Source organism: Berghia stephanieae, chromosome 1 (assembly GCF_034508935.2).
Source record: "Berghia stephanieae isolate SIO BIC M18660-M18661 chromosome 1, UCSD_Bste_1.3, whole genome shotgun sequence".
Lineage (NCBI taxonomy): Eukaryota > Metazoa > Mollusca > Gastropoda > Nudibranchia > Aeolidiidae > Berghia > Berghia stephanieae.
Window position 1 is genome coordinate 121,123,422 of NC_088360.1, and position 26,644 is coordinate 121,150,065.

The 26,644-nt window shown below is 35.1% G+C and overlaps 1 protein-coding gene across 1 annotated transcript; it reads right to left on the reverse strand.

The window, feature by feature from the left end:
• Positions 1-15,550: 15,550 nt before the first annotated feature.
• On the reverse strand, positions 15,551-25,215 carry LOC144962937 (uncharacterized). Its single transcript, XM_078896358.1, has 3 exons — positions 24,845-25,215; positions 18,239-18,419; positions 15,551-17,004 (listed from the first exon to the last, which is right to left on the reverse strand). The coding sequence occupies exons 1-3, from the start codon at positions 25,082-25,084 to the stop codon at positions 16,994-16,996; spliced, it is 432 nt and encodes a 143-aa protein (XP_078752484.1). The 5' UTR covers positions 25,085-25,215; the 3' UTR covers positions 15,551-16,993.
• Between the last annotated feature and the right edge of the window lie 1,429 nt (positions 25,216-26,644).

Below are 26,644 nucleotides of genomic sequence, written 5' to 3' on the forward strand. Positions count from 1 at the left end.
GAAGAAGAAGAAGAAGAAGAAGAAGAAGAAGAAGAAGAAGAAGAAGAAAAGAAGAAAGAAGAAGAGAAGAAGAAGAAGAAGAAGAAGAAGAAGAAGAAGAAGAGAGAAGAAGAAAAGAAGAGAAGAAAGAAGAAGAAGAAGAAGAAGAGAAGAAGAAGAAGAAGAAGAAGAAGAAGAAGAAGAAGAAGAAGAAGAAGAAGAAGAAGAAGAAGAAGAAAGAAGAAGAAGAAGAAGAAGAAGAAGAAGAAGAGAAGAAGAAGAAGAAGAAGAAGAAGAAGAAGAAGAAGAAGAAGAAGAAGAAAGAAGAAGAAGAAGAAGAAGAAGAAGAAGAAGAGAAGAAGAAGAAGAAGAAGAAGAAGAAGAAGAAGAAGAAGAAGAAGAAGAAGAAGAAGAAGAAGAAGAAGAAGAAGAAGAAGAAGAAGTAAAAATGAAAAACATTAGCTTTGATACTCCGCGTATAATTGTCTCAAAAAATGTAATTAAAAGGGATGGGGTAAAAGTGACTAAAAGTAAATTACGGATATATTCGGTGTTAGGGTTGAGTGAGATAACTTTGGTCTCAGATTTATGCATTGGGACAAACGAGAAAATAAAATGTGTTATCCAACGGGTTTCGAATCAGCGACTTTTGATCATAATATGGCGAGAGACTGAACTGTTATACCATAGTCTCGACTCTCGCCTGGTCCTAATTTTGTGCACAGATCTAATCAACATAGAGGAAGCTTATCACAGAGATGCTGCTGATATGTTTTGCTTGATTGTTTTGTGTGGCTTTTGTTCAGGCCACTGTTGTAATTTTCACTGTTATTGCTGCTGTTGTTGTTGTTGCCATGTTGTTGTTTTTGACGCTGTTATTGATGTGGCTGCTCTTTTCGTTTGTGCTTTTATTGATGTTGGTGTTGTTGTTGTTGTTGTTTTTGTTGCTGCTGTTGTTATTATTACTAATGGTTTAGTAGTTGTTACCAAGATGAGGGTCATTTAAATCGATCGATATTTGAAGGACGCGTTTTATAGACACAATTTTAAATAAGTGTCTTTCCAGAGTAGGACAGTTAACGTGTTACTAATGCTGCCCTGCATTCACATCATACCAACCTGTGCGGGTATGTGGTCTTGTGGTATGACACTAGCTTTCGGATCGGAAGGTCCTGGGTACGAACCTCGCTCGAAGCATAGTTAAAGTCCTTGTAAAAGGCTCTTCACTCACATTTTCTCACCGTACTAGGGTGTAAAATGGATCCTTAGCCATTAATAGCGTTGTCTCTGTCCGAAATAATTGTAATATCGTCTAACAGGCGTCATGTGACGTCCTACAGGTTCAGTGTTGCTGTTGGCCAGGGACCCTTTGTAAAGCGCTTTGACACGTTTAGTGAATATTGCTCTGTATAAAAGCTCAACTTTTAAAAACATTTTTATAATAACCTGTTTCCCGTTTGACCAGAAAACGTTTTTCCTTTGTACCGATAAGTCTAAATGACTCTAAACGTGTCAAAAAGAGTTAAACCGGAGACTTGACAACACATTTTTCTCATTTTAATCGATCGATAGTTGGAGGACGAGTTTCCGGACCAAATTATTTTAATCATATTTTACAGAGTACTGCAGAAAAGTCTTTAACCTGGGATAAGCAGGAGTCATTTTAATTATATATTGACGTTTTCGGCCAAAATATTGTCCCATAAGTTCAACGACGAAAGACCCATCCACCCCCCCCCCCCCCCTTCCTTTCTTCTGACGTAAAGTACTTTTATAAAGAGACTATTGTCCTTTTTAAAACGTAGCAGGCAATTCTGGATAAACTCCATTTCAATGACCCCATGGTCTTGAACCACTGCAGATTTTTTGTCTTGCCCATAAAATGGTGTTTTGTTATTTTAAGCCGAATAGCCAGCATACCTAATCAACGTATTCGGATCAATTGTTATCTCATTATGTGAAAATTTGAAATTACAATTTTAAAAATAGAAACAAACAAAAATTATAATTCAATAACGTTGCCATAGAGTTCACAGCGGCAAGCTTCTGATGTGATCAAATCAAGGTAAATGATTTACCTCAATCTTAAGCACGGGCACTCATTCAATTAGGTGCACATCGCGTTCCCTCTCACTGCTTTATTGTGTTACTTATATGTTTGTCCCTCTTCTGTTTGATGCTAGAATTAGATTTAATATAGCTAAGGACACAGGTCGTACACACGTCTGCCTTTTGATGTTCCTTACATTGTAGACTTTTTAAAAGATTTCCAAATCGTGAAATGATAACAGTTTTGGACCAGAACATCGGGAGTTCAACTCCACCTAAAGACACTGTTTTTTTTTTTTTATTTATCATATTCCTGATATTAAGCATGCGTCGTCCTATTCAGTCGTAACTACAGTTTCACGTTTAAAGTAACATGATAGTATTAAAGTCATCAAAACGGGGGAATGTATAACCTTGATGATAAATTGTTCAAATTTAACAGTGTATTATCTATCTTATTTACCAGAACCAAATCCATATAAAACGACAGCTGGTCCATTGCATGAATAATATAAGTATTATTGCCAGATAATCCCATGATTGCTTCCTACGTGGTGTGAACTAAATTTATCGCAAAAATTGGTAGGCTTATCAAAAGTAATATAGCTTGGTAATAAACGCTATTTGTAATTGCTTTGAAGCCAGGTTTCCTTCCTGATTCCAGCTCCCCCCCCCCCCCCCCTCTCTCTCTCTCTCTCTCTCTCTCTCTCTCTCTCTCTCTCTCTCTCTCTCTCTCTCTCTCTCTTTCTCTCTGTCCCTCCCACCCCCACCCCCCGCCTCTCACTCACTTTCTATTCCTCCCACCCCATTCCTCTCTCTCTCTCTCTCTCTCTCTCTCTCTCTCTCTCTCTCTCTCTCTCTCTCTCACACACACACACACACACACACACACACACTGTCTTCTTCTTCTTCTTCTTCTTCTTCTTCTTCTTCTTCTTCTTCTTCTTCTTCTTCTCTTTAAACTAAGTTATAGCCAAAGCACAAAGAAATTTAACAACATTTCTGATCCGATCGTTTGTCACGTTTCAATATCATGCGATAATCAAAGATCTAAATGTACCTTGGATATAACAAACTGCATCGCTCTCTCTCTCTCTCTCTCTCTCTCTCTCTCTCTCTCTCCTCTCTCTCTCTCCCTCCTCTCTGTCCATCTATCTATCTATCTCTCTCTCTCTCCCATCTATCTATCTATCTCTCCTATTAATATATATATATATATATATATATATATATATATATATATATATATATATATATATATATATATATATATCTCAACAAACGATTCATATACAAATATGAATATACATATGAAACAAACGTTAACAATGAAGCAAATAAATCCAAAATGTAAAATGTGACCTACAACCTCAAAACGATATTGTATTGGATTGATTCAATGCAGCATTTTAATTTATTGTTAACAGTCATATATGATCAGCCTTGAATTAAATGTATTATATCTCATTGAGGCACTTTTTAGTGTCTAATCTTTAAAATCTCATACCTCGAACGTTTATAAAGAGCAATATCTCAAAGCGCATTATAAAGGGTCCCAGCCCAACAGCAACACTGCCGTTGTTTTAATGGACACAGTATCTGCCATTTGGTTAACATTGCATATTCTGTGTTTTTAAAGACAACGGCAGAACACTTAACATGAAGAAAGAGACATAACGCCTGTTATGCAATATTCCAATTTTTTTCCGACAGAGACAATGCTGTTAACAGCCCAGGTACTCATTTTACACCTGAATGTGAATAAAGAGCGTTATCCAAGGACTCAACTATGCGCAGAACAAGGCTCGAGCCCAGGATCTGCGGATACGAGACCTCATAGCTGCACAACAACCCCCGTCATACCACCATTTTGTGGCAATGTATCAGACACATAATGAATTTGTTTTTCCAAAACTCTTTGAATCGATTTTTCTACTTTTTGAGATTTTCCATCCACGAGATAATTTGAAAAGTACACATTATTTTAAGAATCATTTGGTACAAAAATATCCCAAGATTTGTGTGCATTTGAACTTTGAATTTGATCAAATGCTAGACCGAATGAGAAATTTAGGGGAAATAATCCTCATTATCTCAAAATGGGGAAAAAAACGGATATAGGGAGTTTTGGAAAACCACTCTTCACAATTTTTGACAGCAGCCCGCAGACATGTTTTTGACAGAAATCATTAATTCATCGTTATCAATAACACGAGAAAATAATTTATAGTATTAATGGATCCTGGTTGTAACCAACTGTCACGGATCGACGGCTATGGATGTTTCATCCATGTTTTGGTGAGCTGGTTGATCCATACCAGTGTATGAAGCGAAGCCATGTTACAGGAAGCTCCACAGTCTCCATAATGGTTAGATCGTTTGTCGCTTTCCGGTCTCCTCCGGAACAAGAAGAAGAAGAAGAATATTTTCAAATGCCCGCACAATTGGATTCAATAGTCTGATGTCACGTCTTTGTTTAGAACCACCATTGCAGCCAGCAATGGTGGTTCTAAACAAAGAAAATCGGTACTTTTTATTCTTCATACTGGCTAGAACTTTTCATATTTCATGTGCTCAGAATTTATAAAAGTCAAAACATGATCATATTTATAATGTTTTTCTCCTCTGGATACACTTTTATGCTCGTCGGAGAAATATTTCATAAGGGCGTCCGCCATTGTTCCGATAGTTTAGATCCAGTTACTAAGTTACCATGCGTCATGACTGTTGAAGCGTATTGGCCGCACAGATGTTCATTTTCGTAAAGAAATGTTGTATCGATAGTAATAAGTTGACGTCACTCCGGTCTTTCTTACAGCTTTTTGCCATCCACGTTTATGAGTAATTCTCACTAAACCAGGTTACACACAGTTTTGTGCGTTGGTCCGTTATACTTCCGGATGGCAAAGTTGTGAGCTTCTTAGCCAAGCGTATACTATCTATATTCCGTACAATAAATATCAATACGTCCAAATCATGTTTACGATTAAAAATAAAAAGGTTTATTGACATCATCATGGTCAATTATTTTTTGCAACAAAATATATTGACATCCATTTCCCTTTTTTATTTGGTTGTGATCACTCATATCGCTCAATATTTACATAAAGATTAAATATTATTTTGTTCGGATTGTGGAAGCTTAGTATTAAAATGCAATAATGACAATGACACTTGAGTATGATATGGTTACGGTAATGATAATGCGATCAAAATGATGCTGATATGATGCTGATGATGATGATGATGATGATGATGATGATGATGATGTAATAATAATAATAATAATAATAATAATAATAATAATAATAATAATAATAATAATAATAATAATAATAATAATATATAATAATAATAATAATAGTATAATAATAATAATAATAATAATAATATGATGATGATGATGAGGATGAGGATGATGATGATGATGATGATGATGATGATGATGATGATGATAATAATAATAATAATATTAATAATAATAATAATGATAATAATAATAATAATAATAATAATAATAATAACAATAATAATAATAATAATAATAATAATAACAATAACAATAATATAATTTATTTTACAAAATTTTAGTTACCATCATCTGGAAGTCTGAGAGGTCTAAATTTCAAAACGACCCTTCAAACGTCCAAATAGTTATAAATACTATTAGTGAACCTAGTGATATACCATTTGTGACCCTTCGCTTCAAAACGGTATTAAGTCGGGATGGTTAAGATGTTGAAAATTGAATTTAAAATATCAGACTTGTGTTGAGTTTGTATGTTTCATTGAGGAGGATGGATACCGTATTTTAAGGTGCAAATGCCAACAAGTTATATTTTTGACCAGTATAATATTTAATTCGGCTTTTAAGCACGTGGTTCGTTCCGACATAATACCGTTTGAGACGATGGGACACATTTAGTCCGTTTCATTAATCTATTGATATAACTAAGGGACCACTCTGTGTCTTTGTTGAACTAATACTTAGTCCAACTTCCACATTATCCCATATACTACAAACCACATATTATAGCATACACCGTAATTCCTACATGTTATACTGTGACACAAAATAGAATAAAATATAATATACGTATTTATTATATTAGTGAATACAGTGTATGGGATCATGATTATGATATCACCATGGATAAAGCCTTTTCATAAAATCATGATTTATAGATTGAGCATTAAGTCAAATCAATTCAGTAAAAATACCAACAGATGGCACACGATTTTAACTGGCTTTTAGTTGAATACACACGACAGAAGCAGAAGAGGACGCATTACATCATAAGCGACGTAACACATCCTCTGTTATTCGGTAATATTTTGGAAAGGCTAGAACTCGATAACGGGTTGGTATATATACTGCACTATCATTTAATACACTCAAGGCGCTCTACAAAGCTGCAGTGCTTTGAAAGAAGAAAAAAAAAAACACATTTAAATGAATTTGCTACAAAACTCGTTCTTTATATTATTATACTTCAAGTTTGAAAGTTTTTTGTTTTTTTTAAATATGAGAGGGTAATTTTCATGGTTTGATATTTGAATGACGTATATTCTATCCAAAAATGTTATACATTTGTTGCTTTTTTCCCCCAAATACAACAGAATGGGTGCCTGACCAATCGCCACAGTTATCAAGGCCTGATATCGCCAGTAAGGGTTGTTCAAAGAATCATTAAATTTGCCTTCACTTAGAGATAGATTTAATCTTTTATCTTAGTGTCATACAAATCAAGAAATAGTACAAGAACAAAAACCCATCCCCAAAATTAAATATTAGCCTTTCTCGACAGTGTTACCAAACCCAAGACGCCCGGCTTCCGAAGAGTTCCCATTTCACCACACAGAATATTTAAAAACTTGGTTAATTAACGTATGCTTCATTGCTTCTTATAGAGTAGGTAAGTATGCTCTGTTGTAAACTCTACATATATCTACTATTTTACCTATAGATAGTATGCAGATGACGTCACTCAGGCCTTTGTTATTGTTTTTGCCATCCGCGTTTGTGAGTTGTTCTCACTAAACTGTATTAACCAGACTATAAAAGTTCATGGTTACACAGAGTTTGTGTGTTGGTCCGTTATACTTCCGGATGGCAATGTTGTGAACTTCTTGGCCAACCGCATTCTATCTATAGGAATATATATATATATATATATATATATATATATATAATATATATATATATATGTGTGTGTGTGTGTGTGTGTGTGTGTGTGTATAAAGCACTGGAAAAAGTTAGTTGTTCTGGGTAATCTTTGCAAAGGAAATTGTGTGGCCTAAGTCACCTTCGTATTGTATAACTTCTGTGATGTAATTACAAATATTATTCAATAAGAAGTTGGTGAAGGTAAATCCCTAGTCCCTGGTCCTGAAAAACATCGTGTCTCGTCCTCTATACGTTATCTGTTGTTGTTGGCTATGGACCCTTTGTAAAGCGAAATGAGCACGTTAAGTGGATATTGCGCTATTTAAAAGCTCACGTTTATGTTTGTTGTTGATTTTACTTATTTATTTATTTTTTTTTTAATTTTTCATTTTGCAACACAACACTTTCTACTTTGCTTTCGTACAGTGACAAAATACTTCCTTTATTCGCTCTAGCTAAAACGTTTCCTTTATCAATCCATTATTAAGAATGACTCTCGAATGGTAAAGAAATCTCACCCTGAGATTTCATAAACTTTAAATTTCTGAGTATAATTTTTCGAGCATAAAAAACAACATTTGTTTTGTCAGTGTGAAGCAAAGTAGGCCCAATCGAAAAGAATTACTTGGTGTTCAGTGTACAAAAAGAAAATGAGTAGGAGACATATGATTCTGTCTGTTCTAATTTTCCTCAGAGGTGTCTTTTTTACCGTGTAATTTTACTCTCGGGTGACTGAGCAAGCAAGACTTCGCTCCATTTACCCCTAAGGGGGCGTGAGAAGTACAAAGGAAATAGAGATCAAGATTCAGTTTTATAACAGGGTAAATAATAACGTAAGGCGCGTAGCAATCTTTGATTTATGGCTTTATTTTTGTTAAGATTACAAAGCTTGTTTTCAGAGATCTTCTTATTTGAATTTGACCATCAAACAACACCCACAAATCTGACGTTTACCAAGAAAGCAATTATTTTTATCTCGTAAAAAAAATATTATCTTCAAATTAAATCTTTGATTTGATGGACTATTATATTATGCATTCCAGCGGATTCAATTTGTTCAACACGTTTCGCAATTCTTCATTTATTTCCTCAGTAGGCCACATAGGACCAGTTTCAATTTCATATCGTATAAATCTCCTGTTGGGCGTCCGTATTGTAAAATTACACTTACAATATCGGCCACTAACTGTTGTCGGGTACTCATTCATAACCGGATTTAGTAGGGAATGCGTGTAAAATACCTTGTCCAATGAGGAGAGAAAGGAGGTACACGCGGGATAACCATGACGATCAAAGAAAAAATAGATAGGGAAAGAAGCAGCGACACACACAAAAATAACTTGTACTTGTAGGAATGCAATCAAGAACAGGAAGAACACTAATGAATGCTTAATTGTCACAAGTTGGAGGAGTGTTAGGGCTAACCCACACCGGAGACTGACTCCGACGACCCGGCACTGCCGTCCTCTGCCGTCTTCCGGATGAAGACGTCGGGCACGGAAAAAATACTAAGAATAAAGAGGAGAGCCGTTAGACCTCTACCCAAACCAAGCACCCGACCCCCTCTGCCGTTTTCGAGCTTGGTATGAGTAGGTTAGCGGATCTTCTCTTTATTCTTAGTATTTTGTCCGTGTCTGACGTCTTTAAGGGGAAAACGGCAGAGGACGGCAGTGCCGGGTCGTCGGAGTCAGTCTCCGGTGCGGGTTAGCCCTTAGGGAGAGGGGATCAAAAAGTAAAATAAAATTCAGAAAGTTATCAAAACATACACATATGGAAAATGGGGAAACACGTTTCGAGGATCTCTTGAGACCATTCGAGTAGTTCGTTGTGATTGGCGTGAGGGCTGACTTTACGTCGTCGCATGCAAGAGTGAGTAATGACAAAAAACACTAAATTATACCACGATATGGTGTTTGTTGTAACAGCCAGGTCAGGTCAGGGGAACCCTTATGGAAACATACATTGACTTATTGGACACACAGTTGAATCGTCTTCCTCGCCTTTTCCATTATTTGTGATAAAGATTATTATTGATAAGTATTCCGAAAGGGCAATACCCAAAAAGACATTCAAATCATTGAGATGATCCATTTGCTCTCTCTCTCTCTCTCTCTCTCTCTCTCTCTCTCTCTCTCTTTCTTTCTTTCTTTCTCTCTCTCTCTCTCTCTCTCTCTTTCAATCTCTCTCTCTCTCTCTTTCAATCTCTCTCTCTCTCTCTCTCTCTCTCTCTCTCTCTCTCTCTCTCTCTCTCAGTCCACAGTCAACAAAACAAAATAATGTGAAACGTTCGTATGCTAGAATGAGCGATCACGGGCGGCCTCAATGAGAACAAAATCATTCACAGATATATATTTTCCTCACAAATCATCTCTTTGTGCTGAAAAAAATCCCCGATTAAATCATTGTCATTTTCATTACCATATCTTTTTTCAAATAAAAAAACACTATCATTCAAAAACAATATTTATTAAGGTATTCGTTATCCAAAAATGAAATTCTTTCTTCTTTTTTAAAAATTTCCAATTTAAATGAAGCGATAACAGGTGTTATAAATAGACTAATTTTCTGTCGAAAGCGGAGAGGGATCAAACTGTTTAGGCATGTTAATAGTCATTTAAGTGGAAGGAACGAACAAAAACCTCTTTAATATCTTGCATAGTTTTTGAGAAGCCGTGTCAAATTCTCAGGTCTCTAAGCTCAGGTGACATGAAAGGGACGAACAGCCAGGACTATCAATGTATCGTCAACAAAAACACAACTGGACAACTCCGTAACAATGGCCTTATTGTTCCAAGTGACTAAAGTGACCAGTTAATCATGTTAGGGAACGGCTTAGGTAAGAACCTCTGTGTGAGGATATTATTAGGTATATATGCGTTACGGTCCCGCACCTGTCATAGTTAATTCTCATTCGGGTCCAATTCTTTGACAGTAAATATAAAGAATGAAATATAAGAAAATAACAGGAGTCACTTTCCAATTTTAATTGCAATCATTGAAAGCGATAACCAAAATACTAAGAATACTTTGTGCAGGAACGTGTCGGGCCAATAATAAAAACAGTAAAAGCGTGAATACATCAATAGAAACCCAGAGAAACGTCAATGTTTTTTAAGACTGAGGAAGGATTTAGAGCCTGAAACGTTCAGTGTTTATTATTGAGTATTAATGTCAACCTCTTGTGTGTATCCGGTACTTTTCTTTTTAAAGTGTACAACTTCTATCATCTTAGTTGTGCAGCTATGTGGTCTTGTGCTATGATGCTCGCTTTCAGATCGGAAGGTCCTGGGTTCGAGCCTCGCTCGGCGAATGGTTAAGTCTTTGGAAAAGGCGCTTAACTCAAATTCTCTCACCGTACTCAGTTGTAAAATGAGTATCTGGCCGTCAACAGCATTGTCTCTGTCGGAAAATAATTGTAATATCGCCAAACAAGCTTCATGTCTCTTTCTACTCGTTAAGTGTTGCTGTTGGTCAGGGACCCTTCGTAATGCGCCTTAAGCACTTTTTGTGGGCATCACGCGTTGTTAAAGCTCAAATTATTTATTTATTTATTTATTTATTTATTTTCGTATTCACTTTTACTTATTTGCCCTAAAGTGCTAGAAACTAAAATTCTTTTAGATTGATTTTCGGCATGTGGTTCATTCAGGGAAAATACTGTTCTGAGGAAATCAGCTATAGTTATAGATCGAACGAAGATGACGTCACTCAGATCATTGTTATTGTTTTTTGCCATCCGCGTTTGTGAGTAATTCTCACTAAACTGTATTAAAAAGACTATAAACGTTCAAGATTACACATAGTTTTGTGTGTTGGTACGTTATACTTCTAGATGGCAATGTTGTGAGCTTCTGAGTCAAGCGCACGCTATCTATAGACTATTGTGCTTATAATTTATACCCAAGCAGCAATCTCGAATTCCTTAATATTGTGGGAGTGGCCATTGGAATTCAAGAAAATATATAATTCAATGCTTCTGTCTCTATTTTCTCATTGAGCGGTTAGCTATCCCTTTTTGGTTTTTTTTTTTTTTGGGCCATTGTTGACATTATTTTTTCCCGTGGAATACGGCAATCCCGTACTCATTTCCATTGAATCGATTCATAGCGTTTCAACTCAATGATTAACATTAGCATGATGTGCAGGGATGCGCGGACGAGTGGCTCTTCTCAATAATCTCAGCAGTTTGATTAGCGAAACTGTTTTTTTTTAAATATAAAAAAAACGGGATTTGACCACTTTTTTTTGCACCTGCGACTTTAAAAAAATAATTCATAACATATCAATATGCAATGCAAATAATGAATATTTTTTTTTGAATGCTTCACATGTCACTTGTTTTGCATTATATTTTTAGAATATAGTAATAATTAGTTATGTTTTGCAATAATACATTGCATATAACAAGTTAGTTGATAAGAAAAATACCATTAAATAAAGTATATTGCCATCCATGAATTGTACATAAAAAATGTTATTCGTCATTTACGTACACCATAATTCATGAGCGAGGTCCTCAGCATCAGCAATCCCGAGAAATTTTGTAGTCGAATCGTTGGTATTAAATCCAAATTCGTCCCAATAACAAAATGTCAAATAAATAAAACTGTATCTTTTTATTATCAAATGTTCTATTAAGTAAATAATTTAAGATAAAACAAAACAAATTGTCAACACGTGTGTTGGAGCATTTATCAAATATGAATTGGAGATTGAATCGTTAACCAATTTAGTTAACTATCATTCACTGGAAAAAAGATTGTTTAAAGATTTGGTCAGAAAACTCGCCTTTCAATTGTCGATCGATTTAGATGACCTCCATCTTGGCAAAAAAAAAAAGACTCAAACATTTGCGAAGTCTCAGGTTTGAGAGTTGTTGCCAAGATGTCTAAAGCCCCGAATTCGTGAGCGATTACCCAGTATCTCTGCCGGTATTCGAACTTGCGATCTTTTCATCCAGAGACGCTCCCTCTTTTCGCCTGTAAACAACACTCAATGCCAAATTAAAATGATGGGATATTGGTTACATATGCAAATATTGCACTACGTGACAGACTGACAATGTGGGCATTTTGATAAGAGGCCTCGTGAATATGGATCTCAGCACCCGCCAGAATCATGACAAGATTACGAATCAATAGGAGGCCAAAAAAAAAAAAAAAAAAAAAAAACCAAGTAAAAAAAACTATACAGAACGGAACACCAAAAAAATCCGCCTCTCATCTCAAACCATTGATATTGTAATTAAAGTAAACACAAGTCTGCCTGGTGGAATGGCTTAGACAGTGCAAGTGTTGGACAGAAAATCAAAACAGCAACTTCCAGAGAAAAAAAAAGTAGAAAAAAAAAGAAAACACAAAAAAAAAAACACCCAGAGAAGAAACAAACGCACCCCCCCCCCCCCCCAAAAAAAAAAAAAAAAAAAAAAAAAAAACAAAAACAAAAACAAAAACAAACAAACACACAAACAAAAAACAAAACAAAAAAAAAACAAAAACAAAGCCACACACCAACAAAAAAGAAGGAAAAAGAATCCAAAATTAAAGCTAAATTAAAGGACAAATATGATGATTTCCTTTTTTTTTTTTTGTCGTCGAAAGAGGAATCGCATATATAAGACCTCCATCAGTGGAAAGAACTCACTCAACAAATCAGAGAAGTTGCCAAGGCTTCCCAGGGTAGATTAGGAGGCGATCGGCAATAAGTCAAGTAAGTCATAAATTCCATTTCTAGCGCCAAGTTCATTCTAACGTAGATAATACCGATTAGAGATGATGGGGCACAGTAATTTTGGTGAAAATGTTTGCAGTCATTGGAATATCACCCTTCCCTCGTGATGCAGAAATGAATCTCTCAATTTAGTCTTGCTCTCTCATGTTCATTGTCACATTCCTCTCTACACCTCTACGTGTACCTTTTCTACAGGTCTGATAACTCATCTTGTTGTAATTGAAATACTCATACATCCAATACAAAATATTGTCCATAAGAACGATAAATCAAGGCCATAGTTGCATTTGTTTATGAGACCTGCAACCGCCTTCACTCAACGCATTTCATAATCTCATTATACACACATTTCTATTATTCTTTGTTGCTGTTGTTGTTGTTATTGTTGGTTTTCCCTTCCAACTACACCGTATTCATATTTCCTCCCCCACCCTTTTAAAAAAAATATTTATCTCTTTCTGTTCCGGTAAGATATTGAAACATAATATATTGGCAAGTGTGCGAATGAGGCCCAGGAATCTGTTAATTGATATTAATATTTGCTGTTGTTATCAATAAATTATGGCATCCTGTCATCTTGATTAAATTGAATTAATTGAATTGATAAATAAATGAATTTACAATTTAATCAATTTGATAAAAATTTACATTCCTTGACTGGTTGATATATATATATATATATATATATATGAAGGGTTCCATCGCAAAACGCTTTATATCCAAAATGAGGCAAGTTGAGAAAATGCATGTTTTTATACCACTAGCAAGGACTGAATTTAATCTGTGCATTATATATCCTTTTGAAACATCACACTTAGGACATTGAATAAACCATATGACATAAATCTATTGCATCCATGAAGAATACAAACAGGCAATATGTTTTGTGTTTTTCGGCAAAATGCTTTATATCCACCAAATTCATTTTTCACAAAACGCGTTATATCCATCACTTGGAATTTAACGGCTGCTGAGCAATAATTTTGACATATTGTGTATAAGAAAGCTGTAAGAGGTTTTAGAAAATAAAAGAAATTGTCTTAAGTCCATAGCATGTATTCATGATGTGGTAAATATTAAAACTCAATCACATAAGGCGCAAAGCATAGCTGTGATTTTGCCGTAAACTACAGTACTGTACGAAAAACATCAGGTCACTACTTATCGGATGTTTTGCAGCGCTTGTGCCATCTCAATACCAACTTCAAAATCAGAAAAAGGAATATAATAGAATAGTCAAAAGACTTCAGATCCATTTTTGATGTATAACAAGAAAAAGTGAGACAAAGAAACTTGTTCGAATAAAAATTATCCGAAGAGTGATATATCAGTGTGTCTGAGGAGAGGATGCCTTCAATGTGCAATGCAGACATCATGCAGAGAATAACCCCTTAAACTTTAAGAAGTTAAAGGACGATATCAAAGATGTGTAGATCTGACTGTTTACCTCAATCAAAAATTCCCAGACATGGCCGTGGCAAGTGCTCATTTCGTTATCAGAACAAAGCCACAACAAAGAGAAATAAATGAATTGATTAGAGTCAAGTCAAAGGAAAGAAGAGACAGCAAAGACCCCCACCCAAAGCAAAGTTTCGTGTCACATGAATGACAATGACGAAAAATACCACAGGCATTGAGATTTTAAAAATACATTTATTCTTTGAAAAGTCAAAATAAATTTAAAAACTAAAACTTTTATATTCTTAAAACAAAATTAATGAAAATGAAATATGATTTTAATGTTGAAGAAAAAAATATTGAACATTTTATATTCACTAACATACAAAATGAAAGAGTATAAAAAGGATAGGGTCTCAGTTGAGTGAAGAAGCTCATAAGGTAATTATTTAATTTTAGGAAATAAAAAGCAAAATGTAATTCAAATTTGGCGGTAGATAAAGAAAAAAGCAATGACTCAACAGCATTGAATTTAATATCTGACCTCGGATAGTATTCACAAACGCACACACATTAAAAAAAACACTAACCAATAAACCTTCACCGTTTAGAGTTCTAGAAATAAGCAAAAAGCGAATTGATGTCATGTTAAGACATGGAAGGATTAATTAATGCAGACCTCATACTAGAGCCTATAAAATAAGGTTTAAGGTCAACTTAAATGATACATGTCATAAGATATGACTGACAGAACAAAATTAATTTATCAAAAGTATGGAAAAAAATAAAGAAAAAGATCGCACCAATACTAGAAAAATAGTAATATTCTCAGAGAGCCTTTATAAAAAAAAATTATAAAAAAGAACTTCAAATTTTGTCATAACCATTTCAAGGAAGGGTCACAGTCCACTTCAGCTTCAACCAAATTGTCAAAACGCTCCTGTAAGACAACCATTGACATATTTTTAATGGCACTGTTTTGCAACTGATTTTTTAAGATCTGAACAAGTGTGTATGAAAGGTGCCAGAAAAAAGCACCAAAAAAAAAAAAAATCCCAAAAATCAGTCTTAATCGACAGTCGAGAAGGACTGAAGTTTTGGGATGATTTGTCTTCTTGCATTTTTCTTTCTTGCTTCGTCTGATGCCTTTCATACACACTTGTTCAGATATTTATCCTACATCGATGCCTGCTCCTTAGATTCTCGACTGGTTTTTATAATAACGAATTGCAAAACAGGAGAAAAGTTTGATAATCTGGTAGTATTAAACAGCAGCACTACCTTGAAATCATGGTGAAATGAAAATATCAAAAAGAAGATAATAAAGATTACACATATCTAACAACTAATAACAATCACTGTCATAGCCATCACTATCTGAAGCATTGTGACGGCTCTCTAGCCGAAAGCAGCTTGATAATATTGTATAACATTGTCTGGTGCACTTATCTCTTTCAAAAGGTTCATAACATCAATCTAATTTGCCTCTTTCACTGTTGATTTTTGAGGCAGAACCTCAGGGTTAAAATTTTCCCACAGCTTTCCTTTTTTCTAAAGCGAATAATATGCGAAGTCTCCGCTATACGTTTCCTTGACACCAAGACAGTTATTTTTAATTTCAAGGACCTGGTGTCAGAAAGTTTGAATGGTCGAGCCTATTTTGTAAACAGCGCAGTCTCCTTTTTAAAATTGAAGGCATGCCAGTCCACGGCGTAACGCTGCACATTCCCATGTCTTGACAGAATTGGCAGGTAGTCTCCTGGTAACAGAATAGTGTTGTGGGTTCTGATGTCCTGCTCAATTCTGCCAAAAACTCGATCAGCAGGAATAAAGCTGTGGCCCCACGATGGGGAACGTGTAGGTGATTTAAAATTTGGATGTTGGTTTCTCCATGCTAGAAGCATGGAGATTATGTTTATGTTTTCGTTTTGTCCGAAGCAAGAGTCCGAAAAAAGGCGTAACTCTGTCCTCCCATTGAGGTGACGAGGTAAAATGGAGGTCAGGAAAGATTTAACAGCAGAGGAAATCATGTTAGAGTCTTTCCTGTTTTCATTTTCCTGCCAAGTGTAGAGATGAATGTCCTCCTTGCGTTGGGAACCATCAGCACGGTGGATGACCATCCCAAACACAATTGCCTACTGCAGTAGGCCTGTCCAACAGGGGTCCGTGGTAGGACAAGATTCTCCATCACATCAAAACATAGTGTTATGGTGTCATTAACACTATTCATCAAGTTGTAGAACATCCTGGCTTTCCGACAATGAAGAATGAACTGTGCAGCCAGAACTTTGCGCTGTTCATCACTTTTTGAATTGTCTTTAACCTGACTTCTGAATGGAGGCACGTTCCACAAGCATCGGATGCGGGATGTCCAAATCCAAGATTGAATGAGGAGCCAAACACAGAAAAATATAAAGAATATGACACATTCATATCTTGTGCCAGAAAAAGCCGATACATTCTGGCAACATTTAATTCACAGGGCAGATATCTCCTGCCAGGGGCACTGCTGCGACTGTCGTGATTCGGTTTACACTGAAAACTTCTAATGTGAGCAATGATGGCATTTGTCTTTGAAGTGTCATTGTCTGGATTTCGTCTACCTCCACGGTTTTCAGGTCTTGACTCCTTGTGTACACTATAGTACTTGGCCACACGAGTAACTCTATCTTAACTGATGCCTGAGGAATAAAGACAAAGAGAAGAAAAAAAATCAGAGACCAATAGAAAATGTATGTAGGCAAATTTCAATGCCTAGTCTTGAAACTAGAGATAATAAGACAATGTCAATAGTAATAATAATAATAATAATGACGATGATGATGATAATAATAATACAAAATTATGCCTTTTCCGCCACGACATCATAGGATATCGTCGCCTAGGCATTCCACGAAGGAATATAGATAACTCATCAAACAAGATGTCTGATGTCAACAGGAATCACCCATGTTGTCCAAGTGAGCAAATCGGAGGCTAATAATCTTGCTCAAGGAAAAAAAAACGAAAGTACCTGAAGCGGGGCTCAAACTGGGTCCTTCCGGGTCACCTTAACCACTCGGCCACTTCGCCTCCAATAATAATAATAATAGATATCATTATAAACAACATAACCCCTCAAGTAACAACAGCAAATGGCCAATTTTTAAAAAAGGAATCAAATCCTGATTTTGGTTTATCTCAACTTGAGCTGTGTTGTAATGGAAGGGCCATAAGAATAAAGAAAGCTACGCATCAACCATTTACAAAAAATTACCTGTCACCTATGGGAATTCCAATATCTAAAATGGAAGAGTACTCCCCAACCATAACAGTAAATTTTGAACCCGTGGCAAGTGCTATCTTTCTAACCTTTGCGACAATTCAAGAACAATAGTAATAGGATAGCTAAGTATTACAGTAAGCACAAAGTACTTTCAAATATAATACAATCTATAGTTTAGCAGGCAAACTATTAGATAAGGCGACGATTAGATAAAGCTACAGATAACTGGTATAATCACGACGAGGGGAAATATCTTGAGTTACATCTCCACCCATGGGCTCCAAGCACATTACAGGGAATCGCAAGCTATCAGCTACACTAAACTACACGTAAGACGAGATTATGACAGAAGTAAGGCAATGTTACTTTTTTTTAACGGAGACAATACTGTTAAGGTCCAGGCACTAATACACATCAGTGTGGTGAGAGAATGTGAGTCAGTAAAGTCTTTTTAAAAGACTCAATTCTGTACAGCCAAAAATGGACTTAAACTAGGAGCCACCTGTGACTGTCACACTCATACCAAAAGATAGTAAGACGAGCACCTAACAAAATACGTACTCGTACAAAGCTACCTAGTCTTCACACTGTAATGATTGTAATAGCAGCAAATGATGTAAATCCAATGGTAAAAACGGAGTTTCACTTACCTAAAACAGAGCAAAATGTCACTTTGCATACTCTGATCTGTCCTTGTTCCTGGTGGGTTAGGAGATGGAAGGTGGACATCGTGTTTCTCTGTTTTTTCCTCTCACCAAGATGAACCCGCACACGTTTTAGTTTTGGGTCTTGTACACGAATAAGTCGCAGCAAAAATGCATCTTGGTCAACCTGAAATTCAAATAAAAGCATATTGGCACCATAAGTTCACTAATTTGTTGAGCTTAATTACAGCTGATAGTGATAGTGATAGCAAATGATGGGATGAAAAAGTGAAGAAAAAATATTTTCCAACATAATCTCGTAGAGTCATGGATCAGATGTTAAGAAAAATCCTTTAATTCCATAATTTTACAAACCTGGATGGAGGTGTAGAGTGCATATTAATTTATTTTTTTAAATTGATGAGCAAAATGTTTTAACTGTCATTCATATTCAGAGTCATAGAGAGAGGAATCGAAATCGAACACCACCTTTCCGAACGAAAGGAAAATGAGGTCAAAATTGTTGTTCCTTATCACTTATCATAATAGTGAAAATTCATTCAAAGTGGAAACCATTGTTAAACCTTCAATTTTTATATATAAATAGCCAAAGTAAAGCGGATACTATCATAATCATAATTCAATAACAACACCAAGGTAGTCTCACTAAATTTTCAAAGTTGTCAAATCATTCTGAAAATAGTTTCATTGGATTCCTTGCACAAAAACAATCAAAATTCATATAGGTTTTATGATTGTGGCACTTATAGTTTTTGAGATAAGGTCAAAAGAGTGACGGGAAACTGATACATATCACAAAGAGGAAAAATGGATCAAAAATTGTGTCCAAAACTGCACCTTTTACTTTTTATTTAAACAAGGGATCCGTTCAATAGAAAAGAAAATGTTTTTTGAAAAGCTCACATGTCTAGAAAACAAAAAGATAAAAATGCTAGAAGTTGTGGACTTTTCTATATAATTACTCATAACAGCTTTTAAAAAGAACAAAATACCAAACAAGGAATGTTTCGGGCTCAAAACCCTTCTTCAGCCAATTGCAAATAATATTTACTTAATGTACAAAATGGATATCCATGGTTCATGGGTTTATCCCGGCTGCTATAGCATGAATAGACAAAAGCAATTGCTTGCTACCTTTTGGATAGGACGTTAGTCCATCACAAAGTACTTTCCACCAGATCTAACAGACCCGGCTACCCATTCACAGCTGGGTAGTCAAAGGGATCAGAAAAATATCTCGATTGCACCCGGGACCAATCTCAGTCCCTTTGCATTTAAAGTGAGTACTCTACCAACTGCAAAGTCAAAAAATAAAATACTAAACACAGAATGTTTCGACTTCAAATCCCTTCTTCAGCAAATAACAATAATAATAATAATACTTTTCTTTTACTTCTAATGTACAAAAATGAATAAAGCAACCTCAAAGAAGAATAAAAATACCAAACACGGAACGTTTCGGGCTCAACTCCCTTCTTCAGCAAATAACAGTAATGATACTTTTTTTTCCTTCTAATGTACAATTACTGAATATAACAACCTCAAAGAAGAATTAAATACCAAATATAGAATGTTTCGGGCTCAAATCCCTTCTTCAGCCAATAACAATAAAAATACTTTTTTTTTCCTTCTAATGTACAAAAATGAATATAACAACCTCAAAGAAGAATAAAATACCAAATATGGAATGTTTCGGGCTCAAATCCCTTCTTCAGCCAATAACAATAATAATACGTTTTTTTTTCTTCTAAAGTACAATGCTGAATATAACAACCTCAAAGAGGAATAAAATACCAAATATGGAATGTTTCGGGCTCAAATCCCTTTTTCAGCCAATAACAATAATAATACTTTTTTTCCTTCTAATGTACAAAAATGAATATAACAACCTCAAAGAAGAATAAAATACCAAATACGGAACGTTTCGGACTCAAATCCCTTCTTCAGCCAATAACAATAATAATACGTTTTTTTTCTTCTAAAGTACAATGCTGAATATAACAACCTCAAAGAGGAATAAAATACCAAATATGGAATGTTTCGGGCTCAAATCCCTTTTTCAGCCAATAACAATAATAATACTTTTTTTCCTTCTAATGTACAAAAATGAATATAACAACCTCAAAGAAGAATAAAATACCAAATACGGAACGTTTCGGACTCAAATCCCTTCTTCAGCCAATAACAGTTATACTTATTTTTCTTGTTTAGTACAAAATGAATATAATAAGTTCAAAAAAGAACAAAATACCAAAAACAGAACGTTTTGGGCTCAAACCTCTTCTTCAGCGAATAACAAATATAATACATTTTATTAATGTCGAAACCAGAAAGCTCTTGAATTTTCAGAATGGTTTCAGGATACTTCTTTTGCACTCATTGAAAAACAAATGCTCCATCTGGTGAGGCATATCTGGATCAAATGAGTAGTTTGCCACTAATGACCACACCTGACTGGCTGTCTTGGACACCATGCCTTAACTGGTCTGTGGGGAGAAAAAGAGATTTATTAATTTAACAAATTAGCTTTGTTCTGTTGATTTTATTCTCTAAATATATCTTTGAATTACTTTACCAGAACAAATAAAATAAATGTAATGCTTCAAAATAGACTTTTACATTAACTAAAAAAACTAAATAAGAATTTTACAAATTCATTTGTTTTTAAAACCGTGCAATTTTACATTCATTTCACACCTTAAATGGATGGTTATACCTTTCCTCACAAATATACACATAATCTGAAGTCTATTTATGATATTTACCCTTATTTCAATTTTTTTTTTTTAATTCTGAAGACCATATACATTTACTTTTACTTCTGTTGCTTTGTGATATTGTTGCAAATATTTATTTGATTTTTATCATGCACCATACGTCTGTACAAATACTTTCCAAACAGATGAAACTTATCATTATTATTATTATTATTATTATTATTATTATTATTATTATTATTATTATATTATTATTATTATATTGTGCATCTCTAGAGGATTTTAAGATAAAGCGCCTCATGAATAACGATAAGATCCTGTCATTGGTACAGGGGTAATCAATGGGTAATGCTTTTAACATGGATTGTGTAAGTTTGTGGGGCTGATCATTTCTTTAAAAAATCTTCATGAATGCGCTTGACTTTTCTTTTTTTTAAAAATATTTTAAAATTATATTTTAATTTTGAGACAACTCACCTCTTGATTCTAATGCTTTATGTACAAGGAGTTTGATGTAGCCCTTGTTGACGATATCAAACACACCTGAAAGATAACAAAGCCAAACAACTGTTAAGTAGCACTTTTTATAAATCACAAATGTTAACTCCACAACCAAGTATAAAGGATGCAACAAGACCTTGCTGATTCAGTTGGAGGGAGGGGGGGGGAGAGTACGTAAAAAGAAAAGATAGAAAAACCTAGTTTTTGCTAACATCATAATGATTGGAATTGTCATTTTAGTTTTCCATTCAAATGAATTCTGACAGCTCAGCAACACATTTGATAGTTCAAAAAAAAAGATGGATCATGTAGCACCAATCCTGAAAGGCTTTCGGCAGAGTACAAATTTTGTGTAATCTGCTACAAAAGCAATGCTCAAACTTCTTGTTCACCTGATTTTGTAATTTTACAACGGTGGTTCACACTCTTTGCTAATATTTTATGTTAGAAGCTTGTGTGTTGTGAATGAAATATGTGCAGAATTTTGGGAGGTTCCATGCAGAAAACTACTATACCAGGGCAGTTAGAGACACTTGCAGATAGAGCAAAAATCTAAAACTAACAATGCAATATATTTTTTTCCCTTGGGGATTGAAGATGAGTATACACTTTAGAGCCACTGAGACCATGGAGCCCGAGTTTATCCCAATATCTATAGCTTGAAACAGACAATGGCAATTTCTTGCTACCCTCTGGATAGAATGCTAGTTATTGCTGATTTCCACCAGATCGGACCCAGCGACCCAATATCTGGGGAGTAGATAAGGACGTCATCAAAAAATCTCGAGTGCACCTGGGGTCATCCCGTTACTTTTGCTGAACTATCAGAACCCCCAAGATGAGTATGAGATACCAATGGATTTTAAGAAAGGGGGATGGGTGTATAAATTAAAGTATCCTACCTTCACTATCCAATCAAAGATAGAACAGTTACCAGCAGGTAGAATCTACAGACTTAACCCTCAGACCAAACTGTATGAAAATCAATTAAGATGTGTTCAAAAGAAGTGGTAATTAACTAAAATATCCTACCTTCAATGACAGTGCCAAATCGAGTTAATGCCCAGGATTGCAGCAAATTCCACAACAATAATCTCTTAGTAGACCCACACACCAAGCAAACTGTATGAAAAACAAATAAGATGGTGTGTTCAAAAGAAGAAATAAAGATTAAATGTGTATAATTTGATATATTTTAAAGACAGAAAACAAGACTGACAGATAAAGCAAAAAAAAAAAAATAAAAAAAATAAAAGATGCAATTTATCCCCCCCCCCCCCCCCCCCTCTCTCTCTCTCTCTCTCTCAGAAATAGAAAATGGCTATGGAAGACCAATAAAGATTAACAATAGGAGGAGGGGGGAGGGGATGTTATTAACTAAAATATCATATCTTCAATGACAATGCCAAATCGAGTTAATGCCCAGGATTGCAGCAAATTCCACAACAATAATCTACTTAGTAGACCCACACACCAAACAAACTGTTTGAAAAACAATGAAGATAGGATAGTGTGTTCAAATAAAGGAAAAATTACTGGGATGTTGCTTGAAAAGCACAATTGATAGTCCATAATCAGAAGTTTTATCATGTAAAGCCAATCCGTGAAAGGCCTTCACTGGCTACTGTCAACAAAATAAGTCTATAACTATCAATGACAAAACTCAAACTGCCATTCACTGATTAGAAATTAGACAATGATGTCTGATCTCCATGGGTCACACCTAATGCTGGTATTTTGTGCTATCACCTTGAGTCTCAGAATATAAATAAAGATTGAATGTGTATAATATGATATATTTTAAAGGCAGAAAACAAGACTGACAGATAAAGCAAAAAGAAAAATAATATAAAATTTGCAATTTATTTCCCCCCCCCCCCCCCCTCCCTCCCTCTCAGAGATAGAAGATGGCTATGAAGGCCAATAAAGTTTAAGAATAGGAAGAGGGGGGAGGAGTGGTTATTAATTAAAATATCCTACCTTCAATGCCCCATCGAGTTAATGCACAGGAATGCAGCAAATTCCACAACAAGAATCTACGTAACAAACTGTACTGTATGGAAAACAATTAAAGATGAGGTAAACAAAACAGAAAAAGAAAGAAAATGCTGGAAAAAATATTGTCTTCCTTTAGAACAATTATTAGTGACAAATCTCATTTTTCTGAATGCAATACATGCTAAATGGAAAAGTACAAAAATAACAACGTTTAAATTTCACTGAAACTTCATACACACACTGTTCAAATATTACACAAAAGTAAAATTATCACTTCATAGATGTAAATTAAGAAATATTATGAAATAAAACCAAAAAAAAAATGTCCCTTACTTCCATTAATTTCACTACATTTTTAGAGCTGGAATAAAATAAATTACTGGAGGGCACATAAAAAATTTCAGGGTCGGTCAATTCAATTGAAACCTCGTACACACACTGTTCAAATATTACACAAACGGAAAATTATCACTTCATAGATGTGAATTAAGAAATATTATGAAATAAAACCAAAATAAATTGTCCCTTACTTCCATTAATTTCACTACATTTTTAGAGCTGGAATAAAATAAATTACTAGAGGGCACATAAAAAATTTCAGGGTCGGCCAATTCAATTGAAACCTCGTCCACACATTGTTCAAATGTTACACAAACGGAAAATGATCACTTCATAGATGTGAATTAAGAAATATTATTACATTAGTAAATAAAACAAAAAAATCGTCTCTCAGTTCCATTAATTTCATTACATTTTTAGAGCTGGAATAGAAAAAAAAATACGAGGACACATAAAAAATTTCAGGGTAGGCCAATTCGATTGAAACCTCGCATACACACTGTTCAAATGTTAAAGAAACGGAAAATTTTCACTTTATAGATGTGAATTAAGAAATATTATTAGATAATTTAATAAAACCAAAAAAAATGTCTCTTACCTCCATCAATTTTCATGAGACTTTTAGAGCTCGAACAAAAAAATTCGTACGATATCGAATTCTCCGCCGATTCCCTCGATTGAAATAGCAGACGACAGAAACATTGTTGGGGCAACGGGTGACCCGGATGTTGAGGCCATAGTGGTTTCGCGAAAGACAAAAAATGGCGAAAATCAAGAGCTCCGCGTCTGCTTTCATTGGCTTTCATTTTGATTCAATGACAGCGTCCATAACGATGGTCAGCTTCCGGCATATTTCCGGGTTCAATTTTCGTTGCACGACCTCTCACGTTCAGTGAATGAGAGTTTCAAAATAGTGAGACTACCAACAACACCAATCACCAACCATAGTATAGCCTAGCTCTCAATTATTTGCATTCTTATCCCGAACACATAGCTTATCGGACAAAATCAATGAAAAAAAATATACTCAACTCACCTTGCTCACATTTAGATAGAATTTTTCTTGATTCAACATCAAGTCAGCCAGAGTCAGGAATTCTGAACAACAAAAGCCATCGGCAGCATGATGAACACAGGCTATCGAAGGGATCTTGCCACCACAAGAATTACGGGCTCTCTTCTCTACTTCACGCCCGTGGTTTGCCTTGTTTTTCTTTTTCCTTCTTCCATTGATGGACATTTCAACATTTTCCAATGTATCATCGAAAGAATTCATTTTGTTTTCGTAAGTGATGAGAACGGATTGATGAACAGATGTCAGATGAAGTTATGTGGTTAGGTTTTTCACGGAAAAGAGAAACGGAAACTAGGGTAGATTTAGGATGTAAACAATATTGAAGGTGTGGCCGGAAGTTTCGAGTTTTGGCGTTTCTGATTGGCTGAATGGTTATAATGCACTCTGTAAAAAAACTCACCTGGCGCATAACGCGGTTTGCGAAAAAATGTCAACTTCGCACAGAAATAAATACGGTTAAAACGTTTTTTCGCTAAAAAACATTTTCCTCAAGTATAAAGTGATCCTCATAATGGCAATATAAACAATCAAACATTTTTTGTGGATTTTGGCGCATAACGCGTTTTGCGATGGAACCCTTCATATATATATATATATATATATATATATATATATATATATATATATATATATATATATATATATATATATATATATATACACACACGCTTCAAATAATGTACTCGAGCGAGATGAAGCAAATATCCAAAAAAACTGGTTCCTAGTTCTTTGAAAGTGTAAAACCACTCTTCCAAAGGACTGGATACCTAATTTATGTAATTCATCTTCTGCTGTTAGAATGATGGCATCTTATTTTCTAGAATAAATATAATATTATGCTGTTCGTCAAAAGTGACCACCCACTCTCGCTCTATTACGTCCCGTAATCCTAAGCATCTGCCTTTACATCCTGCTGCTAAAATAGTTATGCCACCTTTATGTAACCAATTGGATTCAGTAGTCTGATGTTACGCCGCCCGGTGACGGCGGCCATCTTGGTTCTAAACAAAGAAAATCATTACTTTTTATTCTTCATGCTGGCTAGAACTTTTCATATGCCTTGTGATTAGAATGTGTAAAAGTCAAAACGTGATCAAATTTATGGTTTGTTTTTTTTTTCCTCTGGATACGCTTTTATACTTGCCGGAGAAATATTTCATACGGCGTCCGCCATTGTTCCAATAGTTTAGAGCCAGTGTTACTAAGTTACCATGCGTCATTAGGAAAGAAGTGACGTTACGACTGTTGAAGAGTATTCATTGTTAGCACTCAGAGCTCAGAAAGACTGGTTACATACACACTAACGTGGATTTAGGAACTAAAAATTTAGAGGGTTTGATGTCACGACTTTTCTTTTCTATTGCTTTGAAATTAAAATGAAATTTTGTCTTTATTATTTGCGGCTTCATCGTGTTGAAGTATGATACTCGCCTTCGAACTGGTAGGTCCAGGTTTTGAATCCCCCTATTATCAGCGCAAAAGTCTGTCACCGAACTCGGTTGTAAAACGAGTATCCGTCCCATAATAAGAGCGCTGCGTCCGCCGAAAAGGTGTGATGTCATGTCCCACATGTTAAGGGTTGCTGTTGTCTAGACACTTCTTGAAAAGCACGTTGATCACGTTTAGTAGTTATTGCTCTATATAAATACTCAATTAATATTCTTTGGGAAAATACAATATTCTTTTTATCTTAAATAAAATATGGCTCACCATTTCAGAAGCCATTTTTTCGGGATGAAACAGCTGCTAAAACTGATTTTG